General features: G+C 37.8%; 1 protein-coding gene across 3 annotated transcripts in view; it reads left to right on the forward strand.

The window, feature by feature from the left end:
- Positions 1-13,881, forward strand: part of ACYP2 (acylphosphatase 2) — a 42,298-nt gene extending 28,417 nt beyond the window's left edge. For 2 of the 3 annotated variants that reach the window (XM_037405930.1, XM_037405929.1), the window contains one exon: positions 12,919-13,881. In XM_037405930.1, coding sequence (XP_037261827.1) covers positions 12,919-13,033 — 115 coding nt within the window. In that variant the 3' untranslated portion in view covers positions 13,034-13,881. Of the gene's footprint in view, positions 1-6,991; positions 7,150-12,918 lie in introns of all 3 variants that reach the window. The other variant, XM_037405928.1, reaches the window with a different exon arrangement.
- Positions 13,882-15,741: the final 1,860 nt, after the last annotated feature.

The following is a 15,741-nucleotide window of genomic DNA, read 5'->3' on the forward strand; positions in this document are numbered from 1 at the left end:
ATGAGTTCTTCTGTCTTTAACTGTGCATATTTAGGCACATTATTACTCTACATACTTGCCTATTGCTCTTTGCTACATGCAATTCTCCTTAAAACAACTTGTTTTTCCTGTCCTTTTTGCTGATAAGTAGTTCTTTTCTGTCTTGTGTACCACTAGTTCATAAGGAAGCATTGGCAGCTGCATCTTTGCATTAACAAGGACCGATGATTTTTGACTGTCAAACTTGGTCATGGAGCAAAAGGCAAGCAGCCTAAGTTAGAGCTGTGTCCACAGTACTCAGGTTGTGCCATGGAGCGTGTATGTGGCAAGGCAGCCTTGATTTGTAGGGGTAACAGTAATAGAGATAAAGAAAAATTGGAAAGACAATGATTTTCCCACACATAAATGGATTGAAAAGCTAGCTGTTACTCCAAATTAGAAGTGCTCTTTGCATCCCCCTTAGCGTCTATGTTTGGGTCTGGTGTCCAGCCAGGTTTCTATCAGAGTTGTGTGGCTGTTCTATTTAAATGAAGCAACTTTGAACTGCTTATGGTTCATGTTAAAACTACAGCCATGTAACCATTTTTGTCCCATGTGCTCATAGTAAATGTAATTGTAATAAAACTATGCATACAGATCAAGGTCTGAATTGTTTATGCATAGTTTTCTGTTCTGGTAATTTGTCTTCATTTGAGTTCTCTCTGTTACTTTTTTTTCTCTCCACTGTATTTTTTTTTCTTAATCTTGTAAGGGTTGTGTACATGTTCAGGTAAAAGAAAGTTTTTATTATCTTCCAAATGCCCTGTTGCTTCAGGGTTTTGTCTGTTTCCTAGCTGGCATTTGCTCATACCAGTGGTGTATCAATTGTATATCTGGGAAAAACTCATGACTCTCTTCCTAAAAAAACCCATGGGTTTGCATTTTGTGAAAGGTAAGAAACTTGTCATCCGTTTATCCAGTTCTTGGATGTTGTCCAGCCTTTCGGATACGTCAGTGCTGTGGGTTTTGGAGAGAACCTGCTCTAGCAACTTGAGTGATCTTTCTTTGTCTCCAGACACAGGGAAGGAGCAGTAGATAGGCCCAGTGCTGTAACTTAGGTTTGAATATATGGAGAGGAGTCTTAAGGTTTTTTTCCTCAATCATCAATTACAGTTTTAGTTGGGCAAGATTTTTTGGCTTTGTTGGTTTATCACTTTACTGCTGCTGTAAGAGCAAGACAAAGCAGTAGATATTAATATTTAATTAAATATTCTGAATTTCAAATGTAATCGCACTGCTTTTTGTCTGGATTGAAAAAGGTGTTGCCTCTTCAATTTCACACTGGATTTCTTTGTCTGAGAAGCTGAATCCACATTTCATTAACTACTTAATCCTCGAGTTAGTTATATTGTATATTTGTTTCTGAGTGGTGAATCGTGACTAGCCTGTTAGCATTCAGTATTTATCCTTTTGTGCCTTTATGAGGCGCTGGTAATTAGCTACAAAATCTAAGTTTTGTCAAGCATGATATTAATGGCATATTTGTACATAATACATTTCAATAAAAACAGCTGCTAGTGAAATTACTATGATTTTTTTTGTAGTTCTCAATTCATGTTACAAAACATACATAGTCCCAGTAGCAGTCTATAAAAGTGATCAGAAACAGATCTGTCTGCTTTAACTGTCTGGGCAGAATAAAATATCAAAAGAGCAGGAAGAAAAGGAGTGAAAATGGCATAAATTACAGAAAACAAATTAGATACTTGATAGTTCTTGATGACACCTGGAACTTGAAGGAAAGATGAAAATATGGGAAGACTTACAAGTTTAGGAACATATTTATACTTTGCCTGTAATTCTTACCAAGCATTTCACAGAATTTCAAAATCTGCTGTACATGAAGAAATTACACCATATTACTCTTACTCTGCTATTATTAACTACCTCTGAGAGACAGTAGTTAGGTCGCAAGGTGTCATTGCCTGAGCAATGCTCTTGAAAATCTAAAAGGTGATATGCTTAGTTATATAATCAGCAGAGAGCTGACTTTACCTGACTCTTACTGCTTACTTAAAACCTTAGTGTTTCATTATTAAAGCATACATTCTTAGCTCACTGTCCATAATTCTTCTGAAAATGTGTTTTTAAACAATTGAATGGAAACCAAACAATTTATTTGGACTAGAAAACATTAGAGAAACTCAGATATTTAGCTAGGTGATAACCGTGTGAAAAGAATATGCAGTTACCCTAAAAACAGATCAGTGTTTTCTAAAATTGAAACTCATTGTAGTGGAGAATATTGCCCAGCTCACTGCACATTTAATGAGTTTGAGCAGTGTTTCCTGGGTCTGTTAGTGTGTTAACCCAAAGCATCTTTTTTCCAAATTTCCTCCTGATGCACACTTTTGCTGTGGTACCTTACATCACATGAAGCATATGTGACAAAGTTAAAACTCTGTGCAAGACAAGGTGCTCATTATTATTCAGAATACCTGTTCAGGAATATTTGACAATACTATAGACCAATTGTCTTCTAGAGATGGTTTCCTTGGTTTGGGCTTTTTTTTGACGTTCATTTTTTGTAAGTAGTTGTAGATCTTGGTTTAAATTTTAACAGTGATCAAGTCGATCTCGCCGTCTTCATTAGAAGCGTTGATGTTGACTGTAGTAGAAATAAGATGCTATCTTCAGTAGAACTCTGCTTTTATTCTAGTTTTTGAAGTCTGAAGCTGTCAGTACCAAAAAAAAAAGTACTGATAAAGGGCAGGCTGTAATGAGTCAGCAGGAAGATGTCCAAAACTAATGGAAAGTGTAGGAGGAAAGATCAAGCACATTAACCTCATAATTAAAACCAAATCAAAATAATCCATAAATCTGCTGGTTTGCTTTCTGTAAGTGGTAACTTTAAGTAGCATGTACCGTAGCTGCCTTAAAGGTGATAATTTGGGATTTCAAGTCTCAGTTTATTTCTGTAGAAAAAAAAGATACATAATTTTTCTAGAAAAAAGTATCTTCTCTTTTGTCACAGTTGCAAATTGTTGCACAGGAAGACATTTTTTTTATGAATACTGCAAGAATCGGGTTTAATAAAAATATCATGTGGCACAGGAACCACTGAATAGCAAGAACATGCATCGGATCTTATTTCAATAAACATTAAAAGCCTTGTTAAAATAACATTTTTACACAAAACCATTGAAATAAAATATGTGTTCGTGCTCTGATAGCTTCCTTATATAGCTTGGAGCTTTGATGTTAAGTGTTTATTCCTACCAATGAGTATATTCATAATGACAGTTTATACCACAGAAATGGACTTTGCCATAGGCGTGCCTGCAGCACTGTTGCAACTCACATAAATCTTTTTTCTATTGAGCTTTTCATGATATTGATAGAAAGTGTAAAGCCTAACAATCAGAGATGTTACAAAGCCGATTGAATAATGTAGACACATAAGAAATCAGGTAGCCTGTGCTTGAGAATTGTTTTTGGTTCTCTTACTCAAAATCTCAGCTAGTATATGCAAGATACCTGCTATCAGGGTATTTGGGATGATGGCTTGAAAGGCTTCTTCAGATTATGTATTTAATACCTACCTGCGAAGATAGCCTGTGTCGTCTTGTGAGCTTGAGACCAAAGTGCCCACAAGTGAAATGTTATATCTATGGAACTTAAAAAGCCAGTAGAGAAAAGCAGTCTTTATATTAGAACTTTCAGGAATGGTATTTTTAATGTATGTGAAGTCATAAGGAAAACATGAAGAAGTAATATGCTAAAGAATGAAAATAATTTTCTTGCTGTAAATGAAATACAGTTCTTTGGGATGTGACAATGTGGGAAGATGCAGTCAGTTCCATAAGGTGTCTGTGCCCTTCCCTCAGGGACAGCATGCCAGAGGCTTGGTGTGTCTCACTTTTGTGCCTCTGCTGCCTTGGGCTGTCTGGAGGTTTACCTCAAGGTAGATGAGACAGGCTAGTCTTTGGGAAGTATGTGACTGTTTTTAAATACAAGATCTATTTCTGTTATTTATAGAAACAATAAATAATACATATCAACAAATCCTAGTTTTTGTTAGATAATCAGTTGTGAAGGGGATTTAATTTCCAGGGACTATTATATATGCATCTAGTATATGATGGGTACAAGGTTACCTTCATTGTAAGCATACCATGCTGGGTTTGCCTCAGGAGCACGTGCTTGAAACCATAAGAATAAAGAGCGTAATAGCTGTAACATCCTTATGTTAATCTTTTGCTTCCTCCTTAATGTAGCTATATTCATAATGCAAAATAAAATAGAAAGTTAAGTCTTGACAACCCCTAAATTTTCTCATTGTGTAAAATTTAAGCAGACTATTAGCTAGTATAACCTACTTGGTATTTTTCTGAACGGTTGTGCTCTCTAACATTAGTACAACATTTTCCTGTTGTTTTGATTTGTATACTAAAATGTCTACTATGTTATATCACAGTTGGTTTAAAAAAAAGCTCCTTGAGATTGCAGGTTAAAAAGATGGGTGTAACTCCTTCCTTTAAGTGTGCAATTTAAATTAACAAATTAAATCATGTAAAGTCAGTGAGAAAAAATGGAGCTGAGCTAACTGAATGCTTAATAAGAAAATTTCAAAACACTTTAGCGAGCTATAAATAAAAATAAAATTCTCAGTTGTTACATGTTTTTCTGTCAACAGCATCCATTTCTAAAGGGCAGACACGTGTGTGTTGCAGTTATCTTTTCTTTAAAGGTAATTTGTAAGTCCCAGCATACACTTTGGTACTATTAGGCCAACTGATCAAGGTATGTGAAATACCAACACAATCAAAGGAAGTATTTCAGCTTGGAATTGCTACAGCTGAGATTTTTGTGACAATCTGAGGGGGTGGGGTTTGTTTTTTTACTATAAAAATAGACAGGCAGATGTTTTGTGCATTCAAAAGCAATTGTACATGTACTTCAGCATGAGGAACAGCTGGACAACAAACTGCCTAATCTGCTCCCATGTGGATGCTTATATAAGGTTCTTTGGAAACGGTCACTCCTGCATATTTTGAAGTGAGCCAACCTTTTAGCCTCTGAAATATTCAAACATTGGTATTCTAGGGAAAGGTGAATTCATATACAGTCACTGCAACGCTGGATATGATAAATATTCTCACTCAGACTTGCTCAGTGCTCTAGAATGAAGTGCTTTAAAAATAGTAATGCTTCCCTTTTAAGATACCTCTCTTTTTTTTTTTTTTTTTTTTTTAATTGGAAATTGCAGCTTCTCAGTGAGTCTTCTTGTTTTTCAGTCTTTTGTCTATCCTAAGTACTTTGTAAAGGAAGGGAGACTTCTGAGGAAAGTAGTAAGAATCCCAGTGGTGCTTGAAGGAATTTGCTGTGTTTTGGTCTGGTGTTATTTCTAGTTCTTGCATAATAAATTAATCTGTATTTTTCTGTGTGAATCTGTCTTCTGAGAATTGCATAGAGGATACAGCAAGCATGGTAATGTAAAATGTAGGGGCTGGGCCTCATGCAGCTTTTGTCTGTCTTCCTTGCTGAACCTTGTTACCAGAGAACAGAAAAGTGTTGTCTTCAAAATTCTTGATTGCATTTGTTATCTGGGCTTCCTTTACTATAGTGGCTGTTTTATTTTTACCAGGCTTATAATGAAATGGATTTTAAGTAAAACTGAATTGGTCAAGGTATGATGATTCATTATGGTCATCCAATAGGGTTAGTTTTAAATGGCCTAGGTAAGGGTTTCATTAACTTTTTTAGGTATAAAATTGATGGTCAGCAGCAATAGTACATCACTCTTTGTTCAACTCTATAATACAGCTATTTGTTTTAAATACAGTTTGTGGGTGATGGGTGCTAGTCAGTTTCTAAGCATTAGAATGAGTTCATCTTTTCCAGGGGCCTGAATTGGTACAGCAACGGTTCCTCTTCACTTAAGCTTCCTGTGGCCTTAGATTTAATAGATGTGGAATAAGAAATAACTTCCAATTGCATTCTGTATAACGGAGTGGGGTTAGCCAAAATTCCTAGTCTGCCTTGTGAGCCAAATTGTACCCTGTAGAGGCAGACATATTACAAGGGGAAAATACAATAAGCCTTTTAGCTGCTTCTGGCTTTCTGGTATGTTTACTGATTTGGGAAGATAGGACACAAGCTTAACAGGAAATTCTCTTTTGTCTTGTACTTTCTGTAGGTCAGTGTGGATATAAAAACTGTTTTGAGTTACTGAAATGGCTGAATCTGGTTTTACTTTTCATTTACTTCTTTACTCCTCTTTGTTGGAACAAATTTCTGCAACATTGCTTATTTTTTTCTGATAAGATCTATAAAAGAAGCCAAATGTTACTTGCCTAATATGGTTTAAACAAAGAGGTATTTTGATAACTTTTTAATAAAAATACACTTCTTATGATCTCATGTTTAAGTAAATAATTGAATTCGACTTGAAGTTTTCAAAAATGGTCAATGGGAAAACCCACCACAGATCTTTGCATTGTATACAGGAAAACTTCAGCCTTGGTTTCATTCATTCTGGGATAGTTCCTACTCTTTAAGAGGTGAAGACATTTAATATAGATTTGATATGAACAATAAAGTGAACTTGAGGTACATAGGGTTGAACTCAGTGCAAATGCAAACTAGTAATGATCATTTTTACATGAAAAAATCTTGCCAATAACATACACAATGTGGTGAACAATACCATACAAGTTTTTTCTCAAGTTTATAAATAGAAATGTGACACCCAAAGTTGTATTTGGAGCTTATTCAGTATTGTCACACAATTTTTTTAACATATCGGATTCTGCTGATTTGCCCTTGCTGTGGATATTACTTTCAAATCGTACCTCAAAGAAAAGCTCATCATATATTCTCTAGAGAAATACTGGCCTTGAGTGCAGCAGGGTTTGATAGAAAATGAAGAAATATAAACAAATTAACAACATTCATCTGACAGCTGTGTTTAAAAATGCAAAGTCAAACACTAGTTTTGATTAAATATCTCTTTTCCCCCTTTCTAAAACAGTTACAGAACTTCTGCTAAATATTCAGAGGGCCAAGAAATTCCTGTTGTCAAGATGCCTGGAGGAGCTAGTGAACAGGCAGAAGCAGCAGCGCATGCAGTCTTCCCCACATCTACAGGCTCCAGCTCTATTCTGGGGCACCATGCCTACGCCTGAGCAGGTTGCTTCGTTTCTAGCCCACCTACTTCTTGGCCTGTAGCCTTATACTACTGCTGGCATTCTCTTTTTCTTTTTTGTTTTAATCCTCTGAAGTGACCTGTCACTTGGCTTTAATTTGGTTGACTGTGGTGGGGTCATCCTAATAAATGTGTTAAAATTTCCTTCCCTTCTCTTGGCCTTGTTCTCCTAGTGCTCCTTCCCCCTTCCTTTGCAGGTATCTATATGCAAAAGGCACAGCCATGCAACAAAGTGCAGACCCCTGATCTTGACCTAGTGTGGGCTGCTGCTGGCAGTGGTTTTGGTGGTGTATCAGGCAGCAGGCACAACAGTTTAAAAACCAGCCAGTGCCCTTTGCCTGAAGAGGTGCAGCACAGAGGGCTCTTGAGCAGAGCTTTAGAGGCAGCAGCTTTATGGCTTAGGTGGCTTCAGGTTTCTACCCCAAGCTAGAACCTAGTTTTGAGAGCTAATGAAAGTACAGGGAACAGAGGATGAAAGCCCAATAGGAGCAAGTCGACTGTACATATTGAGTCCTCTTGACCTAACCCTGCACCAGAATATTAGTGATTATTCCCAGGATTCTCTCCAGGATCCCTCGTGTATTTTCTTCAGAACCAGTTTTCTTCACCTTACTAAGACATTGATTGCTTCTGCTAAATTAAAATGCTAATTGTGGTATGTTTTTTCAGGCCACGCTGATTCAAATCATGTCAAAAGCTGGTATTTTCAAACATGCTTCAAAGGTTTTTATCCTTCCTGCTACTTTTCTACAACAACATTAAACCCTATACATTTTGTTTCCAGATTCCTATTTTACTATTAGGCTCTGGCAGCAGGAGCAGCGGTGTAGGGGACCATGGAATGGTTCTACAGTTAGCTATGAGTTATCTTTACTATGCAGGCTACTAGAAGCTTTACCTAGATGTGAATTTCAGGTTTATAAAAATTGGTTTCAAGTAAAATGTTCCTAGCCTTTACAATTGTAGAGAAAAGCTTGAAAACAATGGCTAAAGTTCTTCCCAAAAGCTCAGAAGCCAGACAGGAATGAAAAATTCCACATTTCTTATACAAACATTTAAATATCAAGATTTATGAAAACTTGGCAGTACTGTTTAAGAATACGACAACGTTTTGGAGGTATTTTATAAATATTTGCAATCCTTGTCTATATGCTGTCACAGATGTAAATACAATCTTCAAAAAGCAACATTCTCCCCAGTATTTTATCCTAAACAAAGGGAAATAGAGTGTAAACAAACCAGTACCTTTATTTTCTCTCCTGCTAAGTAAAAGCAGACATTTCTCTTGTTCCACTGTAACTGACACTGTGGTTAAGGTGAAGAGAAACTTTCCTAAACTGTGCCCAGCTCTCCTGGTATCAATGCTGTAGGTCATTTTCAGGTCCATTTCTAGCACTATAGATGGTAAATTGCTTCAATCTCAGGATGGAATAGTTTGGATTTTTGCATACAACAAATGCAGAAGTGTCTGATCTGTACTGATGGTTCAATACAGAGTCTAGCACAGGAAAAATGGCATTGTTCTTTCACGTGCTTGCTTGGCATGCCTGCTGTGTAAAGATGCCAGCGCCTGCTTCTTCCTCCATCAGAGGTGCTGTTTCCTTATCAAAGCAGAAGATTTCAGTTGGAGAGTAATGCCAACCAAGGCTTTTATTTTAGGGAAATCAATATAGTGTAGATTTTAGTTAATAAATCTTACTCAGGGAAAACATAAAGCTACTCTACTGTCTGTAGTATTCAAAGTGCAGTGTTTTTAGGGCTGTGCTATCATTATCTTGTCTTACAGAGGTGAGGCTCCTTAAATAGTATTTCCAGGGAGCTCTTCGGAATTTGACCTGGTCATGTTTCATTCTGACAAGTTAAGTTAGGCATCTTGCAAGAAAGATGCTTGCCTGGAAAAATATACACAGGCAGGCTACTTGTGCAAGGATCGAAATCGGGATGGTGCAAACCCAGCTCTTCAGACGTTGTTTTCCAATAATATGTTGACTGGAGAGAGCCCGTTGCCTGGGTAACAAGACAGAGCCGCTTGGCAAGGTTTGTTTCAGTTAATGAAATGATAAAAGGAAAAGAATGATAGATATGGTTGTTTTAAAGCCCAAGGAGTAAGCCACCGTGACTATGGGTGTAGAGCAGGCGGGTAGGCTGGGCTGGGAAGCTGTCTCTGGCAGGCCGTCCTCACCGGGCCGAGGAAGGAAAGCCCAGAAGGGTGAGAGAAGGTGCTCCCAGTTGCTCCAGTAACAAAGCCTGGTGTGCCTGCTCTGCTTGGGAATGCTGCTCAGCTCGGTTTTGGGGTACTGTTGTGAGCAGACCGCCCAGGTGTGGCAGCGCACCGGCTGGGGTGGTTACTGGCTGGTGAGCTGTGGAGAAGCTTCCAGAAGGGGGTGGGTGGCCCACACTGGCTACAGCCAATTGTTGGGTGCCACCTGTCTGAATGAACCAATCAGGTGGGTGTTCTCAGCCCTGTGGCGGGAGTGCCAGGAGCGTTGCATGCCCTGAGGAGAGACCCCGGGGCACCACGGGACCTGCCTGGCTTCTCCCCCGCGCAGCGAGGTTGTATACCGTGTAAATTGTAAATCATGATTAAAGTGCGTGGGGGTCGGTCTAGTCCCCCCACTGCCAGCTTGAATGGTGAGGCTGGAGCATGGCCAAAGGCGGGTGCATGAACATGTGGTACTTCAGAAATAAAACATTGTAGGAAATAGCTCGTTGGAGATGAGCTCATGTTTCATACTTGAAGCAGCGTAGCTGTAAAACATCCTTTAAAACTGAAGAGTAAGCTATATACTGTCCTGTCGCAGAGTAAAGGAATGTCCTCGTTTGATTCAGACCTACCCCTTGTGACAAGTGAGGTGGAGGCTGTCTTTTCTCACTCCGGAAGAGAAGTGGGTAGCAGCAGTAAATGTTAAAATGGATGCTATAAATGGCAAGCTAAAAAACTTCAAAAAACTAGTAATTGTAGCTAATCTCTTACATACATTGGGTGATCTGAAATTCATGACAAGTGAAATAAAGCTAAGAAGGCTGAGTGAAGGAAGAGGAGAATACAGAACCTTTTCTTAATTCAGGCCTATTGATCTGAATACAAATGAAATATCAGAGGTGACATTTTCTGCTCTGTAGATAAATGAGGGAGCTGTAACTGTGTACTATTCTTTGCAAAGACTGATTTCCTGCTTTCTTAGCTTGTAAAAAAGTGTGCTGCTTCATACTGTTCAGTGAATGTTCTGTCTCGAGCAAAGTGAGGGAAGATCAATGAAGAAAGTCCTCTTGCAAAGTGTTAGCATCTCGAAGAAGTGAGCCCCTATAGTCATGCAAATCCCAGGTAAGGAGCAGTTCTGTCACACTTCCTTCTCTACTTCCTACATTAACGAAGGAATAAAATACATGCATCCTATAGTTTCCATGGAGCTGAATTTTTTTATTGATTTTTTGTAATTTGTGCTTTGTCCTTATACATGTGAGAATATATGGAGTTGGCAATGAATGAAGTTTGCTCCGTGCAAAGCTTGCGGAGTTTCTTCGTTCATGCAGTGGAACTTGGGAATTGGAAGCAGCCATGGATGAATTTTGGTCTTGGGTCCAGTTGTGAAGGCTGAGCAAGGAATGTATTTCTTCTGGTTTTGTTCAGGACAAGGTCATCTTAAAAATGAGAAGAAAAGGAAGCAGTTTATTTACTTGTGGATATCACATTAGTCTTCTAAAAATAGCACAGATTATTTTAAGTATTTCAAGTACATGTTCTTTTTTCTCACTCGAGGACGTCCAACTGTATTAGATACTTTTATGCTAAATAAAAAAGGGACTTTTCTGATATTTCTTTTTAATAATACGGAGCAAAATGTACTGGTCTGTTATGAGACTTCTTTCCTTCTGTTGAAATATCTGGTCTGCACTGGGCTCCAGCAGAGTGGATAGTTAGGTTCTTGCCTTTCACTCATGTACTCCTATTCCTGTGTTACACTCCTTGCTGGAAAGGCTTCATCGTCTAAAACGGATGAGAAGGGAGGTTGTTCACAACATGAAGCAAAGAACAAATGGTGTGAAGGTGTATAAGCATCTGATGGAAATATTTATTAATTTTAGTTGCTGTGTACTATATTAAGGCTTGTCATACTTTGAACATGAGACTCATCTGGTTTGTGTTTTCTAGGAAGTCTTTCTATAAAGACCCTCTATTTTAGTGGTCAAATAGGAAAGAGCTCACATAGCTTTTTGACACTGCAAGACTGTAATCCACCAAGTGTTCTCCTAGGGTTACATTTCAGAATATGTGAGTAGAGGACATACCTGCTTTCCTAAGCATATCTATTTCTTCCTGATCAAGAGACTGTGTGTGGAGTTTCAAGAACAGTGTTGCTTGCGTAGGTTCTGAATGCAGGTGTGGAACAGTCTGTGCTAGTGATGAGACCAGTCTTACAAAGGACTGGCATGGTCTGGAGAAAATTACTTGTCTCTGCTAACCAGGTAAGACATTTGAGACATCTTGTGGTGTTATGCAGTGTCAAATTGTCTAAAAAAATCTTTGTCACATAGGGTTTCTAACAACATACATTTCTATGTATAAGGTGTGTTTTATTTACTAGCTCAAGGTAAGCAACCTCTATGCACAATTCTCATTATAAAGACATCAAAATTAAGTCCTGCTGCAAGAATATTGCATTTTAGAATGCTCAGTGTGATTTTGCAAAGGATTAATTAACTGTTAATAAGACAACTTTTATGGTCTTAAATTGAAATGTGAATGAATAATGACATTTTCTAATACTAATCATAGTTGTGTATCTCTACCAGTTTATGCTTCATAAAGGTATTTATGTGGAAATATATTTCTCCTGAAATAAGGTATACTAAAATACTTTCTCTTTTCAATTTCTGAGACTTTACTACAACAGAAAATGCTGAGAAAGTATTTCTGGTAAATAAACCTCTCCTAAGCAGTGTTGTGTGCTGCACTTGAAGTGTTATGCACCTCTGTTTATCACACAATAGCTTATCACTACTGCAAATTAGCAAATTGCTGCAGGGATAGGAATATAGTGGATGTGCATGTAGGAGCAGCCATCATACTGTCAGCTCCCAGCCTTGGTTACTTTATGGTAATTTGTGTTCAATACAGTTTTCTCATGTGCTGTGGAAGAAGGCAACCCCAGAATAATTAGAGATCGGATCATAATGCAAATACATGCAAAATCCCCACTTAAGAACGCTTGTATAAAATTGAGTATTTATTACAATTTATTATTGCTTTGACATAATTTTGATTTTTGTTTGCTTTATGTCTTTTTGGTGGTTTTGAACTTATTTTCATTTCACTTTCCACTTTTTTTTTCATTGTCAAAGGGCAAACTGGCTGTTAATTATTTTTTTTCATAATATTTTTCAGTTATGAATGGCTTTAGGTCCTTGCTATAAGTATAGTATTGAATCTGCTAAGGTGCTTGTACCTGTTTTAATGCTATTAATAAGCACTTAAGAGGGATCATTACTGTAAATCTGCTTTAGTGTTTTATCAGATGTATTTTGATGTAATATTATGTAATGCTCTTTGTAGTGCTGATTCTCCATCAACAGCAAAACAAACTGTTTAAAAAAGTAAGGGACGCAAAACAGAAAAGAACTAAACATATTTCAGGTAGTTATTTCACCAGAAGGCTGCTTCTTATGGATCTTAACAAAAAAAGGTGTGACAGGACATGAAATCCCACATGTGCCGTTCTTCATATGCTAACCCTCTCTTATTTTTCTTGCAGGAAATCATGGCTGAGTAAAGTTGGAAGCCCAAGTTCTCGCATAGATCGAACAAATTTTTCCAATGAAAAGGAGATTTCCAAGCTTGACTTCTCAGGATTTAGCACTAGATACTAACAGAAGAAAACATCACTAAGCACAAAACGTTTCTGCTGCATGAAATTTTCTGTGCCTCCTTACAGTGTCACAAGAGCATTTGGATGCTTTCTGTGCTAGAGATAATATAAATGGTCCCTGTTCACATGAAGTAGGAATTCTTAGTTGATGTAATTGAACGTTTAACACCATGAATGTCAATAGCTAGTCTCTAAAATGCCAACATATAATTTATTGCATCTTGAAAGCTAGATAAATGGTTAAAAGTGTCAGTGATTATTTGTGCACAATGAGACTTGTTATATATAACCATATGGCATCTAATCTTTACACTGTGATTCATAATTTTGAATGAAAATAATGCATTTCTGTTCTACTGTTTGTAATCTCACCAAAAATACTTAACTACAGAGCTGGACCACAGATCTATTGTGGCAGCTCTGTATTATAGATCATGTTGTTTGTGATAATTAAAATATAGTGGTAATTTAAATATATACTGCCTTAAACTAAGATTATCTAACCAGCTCTGGTTTAAAGTTCTCTATAATAACGCAGATAAGTCTTCAAACAAGATGATGAAATGTGTGATCTCTCACCCCTTTTTCGTCTTCTACCTACAGCTTGCATATGTACTGACTATAAAGGATGTTTTGATCATTTTGCTCTTTTGATGTTCTTACTAACATTGAAGATTTCAGTTATTTTCCTTGTGGATGCGTATTTGCGCCCTAGTTAAGAATGTGTGTTGGAACCTGACTCAATGTGATGCACCCACATATATGAATGATATCAAGTACATGGAAGGTCCTGAGAAACTTGAGTTATGTGCTTACAATAAATAGTGGATAATTCTTTGTAGTATTGGATCTAGTTCTCATATGTAGTGCTCTTTTCACAGGCACCAAGTAGTCTGTCAGGGCCGGAACAGACCTGTATCCTCACTTCTAGAGTAATTCTGTGTCAGGATTAGTACATACTGGAAGACTTTGGTTAGATCTCTGATGTATCCAAGCGGGCACCTGTGTGATGCAGCAGTACTCCCAGTTAACCAAGTGTGATGCAGCAGTACTCCCAGTTAACCAAGGTTGGTGTGTTCATGCTGTGACGGAGGCTTACACTGTAAGTCCCTGTGAGGCGTGTGTGATAATAAAGCACATGAATACTGCAGGAATGTGACACATGGCCTCAGGTTGGCTCAGGCATGGGCAGAGCCTGGGCTGTATCCTCTAAGAATGCCCTTCATGAGGACATTTAACCTGGTATTTCTGCTAGCTGCTCTGTACCCCTGCTAAGGATAGGTAGTGTCAATTTAGGCAACATCCTCAAGTTTGTGGTTAACTTTTTTTTTAATTTTAGGAAAGGACTTAACTTAAGCATTGTGCTTTTTCATCTGTGCAGAGCAAGATGTGCATAGAAGGGTATTTCAACTGACTACTAGATTTATTTTCACTGGGCCTTTGTGCATTAAGCAGTAAAATCTCCCCTCTAGAATTTGCAGGAGTTATTTATAAGTTGTTATAGTTCAAACTGCTCTTGACTTCTGTGATTATACACAAGAATCCTCTGTTAAAGTGTCAATAACTCTTGGTCAACTTGAATGGTAAATGGCAAAGTTCAAGTGTAGCGGTAGCTCAATAGCTGTTACATCCTCTCTGAAAATTGTATCCTGCTGAACAGTAGTTTGCATTTTCCTTGAAGCTACCTGGCAGGAGATACCCCCTCGGTCAAAGGCTTTTCCAGCCAAGTTGCTTTGCTCATATTTTGAGCAACAAAGATAGAGAAAAGCAGAAAACAAATGGGACATTAGATACACAGGAAGAGCAGCCAAAGATGAAATTCTTTTGTTGATGTGTTGACATGGGTGGAGCTGGATGCTTATGAGGACTCAGTAATTTTACGCTGACTCCACTAGAAATGCAAGGCTTGGGGAGGGGGAGGCAGCCATCTAAAGTGCTCATTTTATGGGAGAGAAAATGTGCAGGTAGAGAACTTTCTCAAAGTTGAAAGATGAAGAACTGTGTCTAACTTTCTGACATATTGAAAATCAAGAAAATATTTGAAGTTTTGATATGAGCTCTACACCAAGGACTTTAGAATGCTTTTGCCAACCTAGTAGTATTTTGGCAGAAGTTATTAAATATAATTCCTGTAATATGTGGCCTGTATGCTGTAGGCTAGATCTCTTGTTGCATCTGTGTCACAAGGTGGGGTTTTGTTCTATGTCTGTGTGATAACACTTGGCATCTGCTTTTATGCTTGATTTGAGTCTATTTGATGAAGAGGTTGATTCTGGAATACCTTCCTCTTTGTTTGTAAGTCAGCAATACTGATGTTTTCTGTTTTTAAATGCACGTCCCTAACATCAGTGATATGACAAGGGGCAAAAAATACATGCAGGTTCTCTAGTGAGTTTAGCTCTGAGTGTTTTTGACATTCAAAACTAAAATACATGTACTTTGTGTGGTGCCATCATGTATTTAACAGTTTCCTAACAGTACTAAATAAATTGCTCACAGTATGCTTTTCATTCTTAGAAGTTAAGGTTTTGCTGAGCAAATAAGCATTACATGTGTGTTGATGTTTCCCAGAAACCCTGGGCAGGTTTTTTGGAGGAGAAGGGAATAAGTATGATATTCCATAGCTTTAGAGTTTTGGAAACTCTTGTAGCTGGTTGTACTTCTAACACAGAGAATTTTCTGAAGTGAATGGAGTTCCAAGGGGCAAAG

This window comes from Falco rusticolus, chromosome 12, assembly GCF_015220075.1.
Source record: "Falco rusticolus isolate bFalRus1 chromosome 12, bFalRus1.pri, whole genome shotgun sequence".
Classification (NCBI taxonomy): domain Eukaryota; kingdom Metazoa; phylum Chordata; class Aves; order Falconiformes; family Falconidae; genus Falco; species Falco rusticolus.